This window comes from Neomonachus schauinslandi, chromosome 10 (assembly GCF_002201575.2).
Source record: "Neomonachus schauinslandi chromosome 10, ASM220157v2, whole genome shotgun sequence".
Lineage (NCBI taxonomy): Eukaryota > Metazoa > Chordata > Mammalia > Carnivora > Phocidae > Neomonachus > Neomonachus schauinslandi.
In genome coordinates this window covers 34,461,636-34,470,425 of record NC_058412.1, presented here as the reverse complement: position 1 = coordinate 34,470,425, position 8,790 = coordinate 34,461,636, and the positions used below count along the sequence as shown (strand labels likewise).

The window sequence follows — 8,790 nt, the reverse complement described above, 5'->3', positions numbered from 1 at the left end:
GGTTTCCTTTAATACTTTGAACATATTTATAATAGCTGATTTAAAGTTTCTGTCTAGGGGTGCCTGGGTGCATGGTCAGTTGAGTATCCAACTCTTGGTTTCAGATCTTGTAGTGATCTCAGGGTCATGGGATCAAGCCCTGCCTCAGGCTCCATGCTCAGTGCAGAGTCTCCTTGAGTTTCTCTCTCCCTCTTCTCCTCTCCCCCATGTGCGTGCTCTCTCTGTCAAATAAATAAATCTGTTTTTTTAAAGAGTTTATTTATTTATTTGACAGAGAGACAGCTAGCGAGAGCAGGAACACAAGCAGGAGGAGTGGGAGAGGGAGAAGCAGGCTTCCTGCGGAGCAGGGAGCCTGATGCGGGGCTCGATCCCAGGACTCTGGGATCATGACCTGAGCCGAAGGCAGACGCTTAACAACTGAGCCACCCAGGTGCCCTCAAATAAATAAATCTTAAAAAAATAAAGTCTCTGTCTAATAGAGATGGCCATCAGACACATGACAAATTGCTCAACATCACTCATCACCAGGGGAATGCAAATCAAAACTACAATGAGATATCTCCTCATACCTGTCAGAATGGCTAAAATCAAAAACACAGAAAAACAAGTGTTGGTGAGGATGTGGAGAAAAAGGAACCCTCGTGCACTGTTGGGGAGAATGCAGTGCATTTCTGGTGCAGCCACTCTGGAAAAACAGTGTGAGATTTCCTCAAAAAACTAAAAATAGAACTATGCTATGATCCAGTAATCACACCACTGGATATTTACCCAAGGAATACAAAAACACTTAATTCAAAAGGATATATGCATCCCTATGTTTATTGCAGCATTATTTACAATAGACAAATTATGGAAGCAGCCCAAGTGTCCATCCATAGATGAATGGATAAAGATGTGGTACATATACACAATGGAATATTATTCAGCCATAAAAAAGAATGAAATCTTGCCATTTGCAACAACACGCGTAGAGCTGGAGAGTATAATGCTAAGTGAAATAAGTCAGAGAAAGCAAATATCATGTGATTTCACTCATGTAGAATTTGATAAACAAAACAAAGGAAGAAAAGAGAGAGAGAGAGACAGAGCAAGAAACAGACTCTTAACTATAGAGACCAAACTGGTTACCAGAGCAGGGGGTTGGGGTGGTGGGGGTGGAGAGATGGATGAACTAGGTGATGGGGATGAAGAGTACACTTACCGTGGTGAGCACTGAGTAATGTATAGAATTGCTGAATCACTATGTTGTACACCTGAAACTAAATATAACACTGTATGTGAACTATACTGGAATTAAAATAAAAAACTGGGGCGCCTGGGTGGTTCAGTCAGTTAAGTGTCTGCCTTCAGTTCAGGTCATGATTCCAGGGTCCCGGGATTGAGCCCCGTGTGGGGCTCTCTGCTCAGCGGGAAGCCTGCTTCTCCCTCTGCCTCTGCCTCTGCCTCTGCCCCTCCCTGCTGTTCATACGCACATGCGTGCTCTCTCCCTCTCTCTCTCAAAAACAAATTTTTTAAAAAACCTTAAAAAATAAAGTAAAAAACTAAAAAAAAAAGAAATTAATTAAAATTAAAAAAAGAAAAAGAAAATCTCTATCTAGTAAGTTCAACATCTAGCCTTCCTCAAGGGCAGTTTCTAGAGACTGAAATGGGCCATACTTTCCTGTTTCTTTTCAGGCTATATATATATATATATTTTTTTTTTTTTTTTTTCCCTTTGAAAACCGGGTCCTCTAGATAACATAATATGGCAACTCTGAATACTAGACACATCCACCAGCACCACCAGCACCATCCCTGCTGGGGTTTGCCACCACTGTTGTTTGTATATTTGTTTGTTCAGTGACTTTCCTGGACTAGTTCTGTGAGGTCTATATTTCCTGTAGTGTGCAGCCACTGAAGACTCCACTGGGTCAGCTCATGATTAGAGATTTCCTTAAATGCCTTGAGCTAGAAAATCTTCCACTTTTTGCCAAGGAGCTCTGGGGGTTGAGGCATGCCTTCAATGCTCAAGCAATTTACAGCTTTGTCTTAGTCTTTATTTCCTGCGTGTACAGGACCTCAAGGTCAGCCAGAAGCGAGAGATCGAGGCCCTTCAGGCCTTTCCAGACCATGCACACAATCTTTTAGATCCCCTGAAATACACCAGAGCTTCTCAAATTCTCCTAGATACATCCAATTTCTCAGATCTCCCTTTTAAATTTTTGGCTGGGCTCACGTTTGCCCCCCAACTGGTATCGTAGTCTTTGGCAGCTGTGAGGTTAAGCAATTGAAGCTGATTATATTTGACAAATGCCCCGGGATTTGGGGTTTTCCCGAGTAGAGAGCTCCAACTTGGATTAAGTAATAACACCCTATAAATCAAGTTTTTCCAATGAACTGCCATAGAGGTCAAACGATGATGATGGTTGGGTGACAGAACTTTCTGAGGTGCTCCTAACCCAATCTGTCCCCTCTACCAGCTGCAAGGCTGCTGGTTTTAAAGACTACTGTGGAGCTGGGGCTAGAGGGGTGGCAGTAGGCCGTTAAAACCCCGTAAACCCCACTGTTCTTACCAAAATTGAGCAGTTTCTCTTGGATAAACCCCTCTTCAGATTGTTGTTAGCCTTCGGTTAATATCTAGAGTTCTGGAAAAGTTGATTTTTGTAATCTTGCCAATATTTTTGTTGCTTTTATGGAAGAATAGATTTACAAGACTCCTTACTCCACCATTCCAGAAGTCCCCCTGCTCTGGTCAGAGATCATTTCTAAGATCAGGCTTGCTCACGTGTTAACTAATAAGAAGGTGTTCACCGGAAATAGAATGAAAGTACTGCACTTGTTCTAGAGGCATCTGGATTTAAAAACAAAAAGACACCTAAAGGATGAAAAAGGGATCCATAGAAATCATTCCAAGAGACTGGGGATGACATGCAGGCCCTTGGTAAAAGTCAGTGGGCTGCCAGGACTCACATCCAGATCCCTGACACCTGGCCCATTGATCTCTTGGCGGCTTCCCCTAGGAGATGCCTTTTTCAGGGGAAGGGAGATGCCGTATTTTGAGTACTTCATCTAAGCTACAAGTTTCATACTCAGCGATTCTCACACTTACCAGCAAAGAAAATGATCTTATTTCCACTTTACAGATGAAGAAACTGAGGCTCACAGGAGTCAAGCCACAAGACCAAGGTTAGACCATTCATGAGTGTTGGAGAGGCGATCCCACTCCAGAGTGTAAGCTATTCCAGTGTCCCCGAAACCCAATGTCCCAACCCACTGGTTGGCAATGGTGTGGGTAGGGAGGCAGTTTATGAAGGTGCCCATCATTACAATTTTGAGCGCAATAGGTTGGAACCACCCTCTTAGTCCTCTCTCCCAGGAGATACCGCCCCACTAGGCCCAGAGCAAGGAACAACAGCAAAGTAATAGGTATGGCTTGCCCCAACCCAAGCACCTGCTGAGGGGCGCTCCCGGGTCAACTTCTCCCTTCCTTCAGGAGCCAGAGCCTCCTGGGTCCCCTCAGATCGACAATGGCAAGGGCAAAGCCTGGCTGTGACCTCAGGACTGGGAGCACGGAACTGTCCCCTTCGTGTGCTCAGCAGAATAAAGTCCACAGGCCTGAGCGGCCGAGCCCCACCCAGTCCACCGCAAGCCTAGGGTGTGTCTGCAGAGGACAGGGCGTATGTTCCCAAATGCCCTAGCATCCCGACAGCCCACAGCTCCATCCACACCCCCGCCCTGACTGCAGCAAAGGGGACATACTCATTACATAATCATTCACAAGAGACAAACTTTATTTTGACGCCTCCGAAATTGGCAAGGAAATAAGCACAGTCACAACAGCGCAGTCTCGTGTGCAGAAACATCTTCAGCTATGCTGTCTCACTGGGACCTCACGATCACCCTGCAGGGCGGGCAGGGCGGGTGACTGCTCATCCGCTTTATGGAGGGCTTATCAGGGATGACCCAGCTTTCACATCGGAGTGTAAACATTCCACCCAGATGCCTCCCTGTGTCTGCTCCAGGCTCCTCGGTACCCCAGGATGGGCCGGGCTTCTACCAGATACATGCCGGTATCTGCCGTTCCTCCGCTATAAAACCAGGGAACAGGCTGCCCCGTCTCTGAATAAAGGCCCTTCTCCCTGACATGACCTATGAGTACCAGGATTGCTAGGTCTACGGTGGCCGCACCGGGTGGTCAGCCGAAAGCCTCGGCAAGCCCCGGGCACAAATAAACCTGACTAAGCAGAGGGCTCCCTGCTGAACCACCAGGGAGATAGAGGGGCTCCTCCTTTCTCCACTGGCCCCAATCTGTTGGGGACGGGGGAGGAGCCATTGCCTCCCCGCCCCCCTCGCCCTGCTAGGCCCGCTGCTGACCAGCTTTTCTGATTCCTCCAGAACCCGGGTGGGGGGGGGGCTGCCCCTCTCCACCCTCCACCAGGCTCAGAGCTAGACTCAGTCTGCCCCCCACACCCAGAGGCCCCGTCCAGTCCTCAGAGTAGGGGGGCCCCAAGCAGGGGCCACGGCCTCAATCTTCCAGCGACATACAGGACACTTGGCCGAGTCCATGAAGACCCGCTCGGCGCAGTAGCTGCAGAAGTGTGTGTGGCCGCAGGGGACAAGGCAGGCGTTGGCAGCACGGTGGAAACAGATGGTGCACTCCTCCCCTGCTGCAGCTGGGAAAGGGGACAACACAGGTTGGGGCACATGGGGGCAAAGGCTGGGCAGCCTACTCACGCTATAACTACAGGGCAGGGAACCACGCAGTCCTGCTGTGAAGAATATTACCTCATGAGAAAATGCTCACAACATAAGCAAATGAAAACAAAAAACTGGGAAGAAAACCATAATGTACATACATATATGTCATAAAATTCCAACTTAGAAAAAAGGAAAACAGAGCACAATTCCTTACAGATATATGACTACAAAATAGTAGGAGAAAAATCCACCCAAGAGGTAATGGGTGAAAAAAAAAAAAAAAAAAAAGAGGTAATGGGTGATTTTTTTTTTTTACTTCCATATTTATTCTTTACTATTTATTTTATTTCTGTTTGGCAAATCTTTTATTATGAACATGGACTGCTTCTTAAAGCAGGGACAAAATAACATTATTTGTGCATGAATGTGCTCTTGTATCTTGTAAAGATAGCCAAAGTTCTAGAAGGCAGAGCTATTAAATTGCGTTTAGGTTTCTCGTAGGCAGCACCAAATCTTTTGGCCTAAAGCCTGTGGGAGACTTGGCGGGACTTGGAAAGACTTTAGTTGAGCCCCCAGAGCTGGGGCCTCCCCTGGTGCCTCTGGTGCTGGAGTCCCGGGGAGGCCCTAGGGCTGGGGGGAGCCACTCACCTTCAGGCTGCAGAGTCTCATCACTGAAGGGCCATGGCATGGTTGAGGGGAAGACGCTGGCCATGGGATCTGAGGCAGAGAGGGAGACTCAGGGCCCAGGGAAAGCAAAGCCAGGGTGTTCCCACCCCACCCCCACCAGCCCCCGAGGTAGTTCCATGGGCTTTCTTTCCTGGGTTGCAGTGCTGGAACTCCCAGCTGATCTTACCACCCGAGCCGTCCCTTCCCTGGTTTAACCCAGCAGAGAATTCCTGAGGCTGTAGATTCTTTTTCCTAAACCACCCCACCCATCCTTTAGACATCTCCTCTTTGCCCTACTGTTGCTGCCTGACTGGAGACCCCAGGGGGCCAGGAAAATGGGTGGGCTCACACCAGACCTACCAAAACAGGTGTTCCAGGGGTGAGGCTTCAGCAGGTGTGACAAGTGATTTTAAAAATGGGGGGAGAATGGACTGCTTGTGTAGGCCCTGGACGACCAGCACAGGAACGCCAATATTTCTTTTTAAGGCTGTTTCCTGTATCCACTCTCCCTGAAATCCACACTCCTCCTTTCAGGTGGCTAGAGGGATGGTTCTGGTTTGCCCATCCATTGACAGAACGGCGGACTGTACCCCCACAAGCAGTCTTCCGGTGCACATCTAACGCTCATACTTATGTTCCCTTTGCTCGCCACCCTTGACTCTTGTGAACTCCTACTTAGACAGCAAAACCCAGTCTCCAATCTCTCCCTTTGGGAAACAGCCCTTTAACAGAATGTTTGAAGTGCTAGTCATGTCTTCTTAGTATTCTCTAGGGGCAAGGTTGCCCTCCCTTTGACTGGGTCTTGTCCATCTGGCGTCCCCAGCGCCCATCTTCCTACCTGACCCTGGGTAGGAGCTGATGTAAAAACTGTATATGAAAAACTGAACGGATCTCCCCACGGCTGTGAGTGGGGGCGCAGTACCACCCGAGCCTCCACCTCCCACCCAGGGGCGGTGCCTGGGTCCCCGCGGGTTGCCTCACCCAGCAGCTCGATGGCCTTGGTGGTCCCGTACACATCCATCACGGCCCAGAGCGGGGCGCCCAGGAGCACGCCCTTGCGCAGCAGGAGCCGGGGGCCCGCGTTGACCCTGGCGTAGAGCCGGCCGCCGCTGTTCACCCAGAAGCGGACCACGTCCCCGGCCAGCGCGCCGCCCTCGGGCAGCATGGCCGCCCATGTCGGGCTCTGCTGCTCCAGGTCTGGGCACACGAAGGGCGGCAGGCTGGGCGCGGACAAGCGCGCGGGGTCCAGGCGCGTGAAGCCCACGCGGAGCCCGCCGCACCAGCCGGTCTCGTGCCACAGCACGCGCAGCGCCACCTGCTCGCCCGGCGCCACCGGCCGCTGGCTGAACACGATGCCGTCGTGGAACGTGGCGCGCCTGTGCGCAGTGCACCGCTTGGCGTCCAGACGCACCTGCGCGCCCTTGGCCTCGGCGTGGAAGCGGAGTGTCTCTCGCGGCGCCTCGGCGTCTGTAGGGGTCGGGTGGGGGTGGGGGCGTCAGTGCGGTCTGGACCCCGACTCACCCGCTCCCCAGAGTTATCTCCACACCCCCCATCCCCCCGGGGCCACTGCCCGTGCTCTCATCCAGGGGACACCCCCGCCCTCCCGGAGACCTGATCAAAGCCTGGTGAGGAACCCGCTTAGCGTGCCCGGGATCTGAGTTCCGCCGGGAACTTCCCCAAGCCTCGGTTCCCCTCCCGGAGGAATGTTGTAAAAATTAAACGAACTCATGCCTGTACCGGCTCTCAATACCTGGTAATGGTTTTTTGCATGAAACAGAAAGAGCAGGTTTTAGAACAGTAGATATAATATGATCCAGGTTTTCTTCGACACATGTTTATATGTTTAATATACATAGATATATTCTGTCTGTATCTAGAAACAGCCTGAAAGGGATGGGTTTGCTAATTGTGGTGAGCTCTGGTAGATGGGTCCTGGTGTTCGCGCTCTTTCCCTCTGTCTGACTTTATCATTGTCCCACAGAGAACTTGCACCATTTATGAAGGCCATGGCCCCCAGTGAGGGTGACTTCCTTTTCTGGGAAGAGAAAGGGGTCCATCAGTGCCCCCACAGGGTGAGGTGGGGGAGGGGGCACAGGCTGGAGAAGGAGTCCCTGGTCTGCCCCTCAGAATCCTGGCCTGGGCCAGCCAAGGCCCAGGGCTGGGCTTTAAAATGGGGGGACTTCCCAACCCGACTCCACTTGGCAGTCAAGAGAGGAAGTTCCCTACTGAGCAGCCCTTCCCCTCCAGCCCCAGGCCTGAGCCTGAGCAGGAAGTGAGCTTCCTGCCCCACAACTGCACTTAGCCAGCTCCCAGGCCTCATCTCTCTCTCCTCCACCTCTCCCCTCCTGTCCTGCTCTTTCTGGGTTGGAAGATGGATGCTGAAAATAGAAGGGAATTCAACCAGAACTTGAGCCAGACCCCACCCCAAAAAAGCAAGGCCCTCCCCCTCCCAGATCTCACCAGTTTCCCCAGCCACACTTCTCTGACCACTCACAAGCCTGCAAGATTCCAGCAGGGCACAAGGAGGGGAGGCTAAATCTGGTCAGGTACAAGGGCTACCCTTGAGGTCATAGTGAATCTGTCCCTGATGGATTCAGTCCAAAGGCAAGCCTACCATGGTTCTCTCACCTGAGGCTTTAGGGACAAGCACTCACTCTGGCCTTGGGGACCTCTGAACCCTGCTATCCAAGTTCACCCCTCCCTCATCCAAGCCCCCTGCACGACTGTCACCCCCTTCTGGAATACCCTCGTCTCTCCCTTCCTTCCTGATAGTCTGCCCAGATGCCTTTTCCTGGAGGCTATGCACAAGCAAGGGGGAGTCCCCGAGTAGGCACAGACGGTGCCCAAGAGCCGGAGTCGAGGGCCCTGACATCAGATGGATTGTCTCTGGGCCCACCGCAGAGTCACTGAGGCACCCGGGAGGCTCTGGGGAGGGCAGCCATGTCTGATAGCCAGATTCTCGTCCCGGCTCTGCCGCTCACCTACGCAGGTCACTGCTCCTCTGGGTTTAGGTCTCCTTACCCACCAATGGGATCGATATCAGTGGCCAGCCACGGCCTGGAGTCTCCAGGTACCTGCCTGGAGATCCGGAATGTGAGGGTTAACTACCCCCTTGGGCAGGCACCATGACTTTTGGATGTCTTCCCCTAGCCACACCCCCAGGCAGATTCAAAGAGAATCTTTGCAGTAAGTCTCTTGGAGTCTAAGTGACTAAGGGTCAGCCCTCTGCTCAGTGAGGACCTCCCTGGATCTTCATCATCTCCATCACCACCCCTCCAGCCATCAAGCCTCTTAGGGGCCAGGTATGAACCCTTCAGCATCTTTCATTGCTCCCACGACCTGCAGGGAGGCACGCAGAGGGAGCTGAGTCGGGGTGGTTCTGCACATCTCCACAGCCAGCAGCTGAGGAGCCCGGGTCTGGCTCCTGCCCCTACCCCCTTCCCCGCC

The 8,790-nt window shown here is 51.7% G+C and overlaps 1 protein-coding gene across 1 annotated transcript in view; it reads right to left on the bottom strand.

Moving 5' to 3' along the window:
• Positions 1–4,420: 4,420 nt before the first annotated feature.
• The window catches only part of NEURL3 (neuralized E3 ubiquitin protein ligase 3), a 5,110-nt gene continuing 740 nt past the window's right edge, over positions 4,421–8,790 (bottom strand). The window contains exons 2-4 of the mRNA XM_021697730.1: positions 6,325–6,810; positions 5,326–5,394; positions 4,421–4,652 (exon numbers count right to left, since the gene is read on the bottom strand). Of these exons, the coding sequence (XP_021553405.1) occupies positions 4,432–4,652; positions 5,326–5,394; positions 6,325–6,810 (776 nt within the window). The 3' untranslated portion in view covers positions 4,421–4,431. The remainder of the gene's footprint in view (positions 4,653–5,325; positions 5,395–6,324; positions 6,811–8,790) is intronic.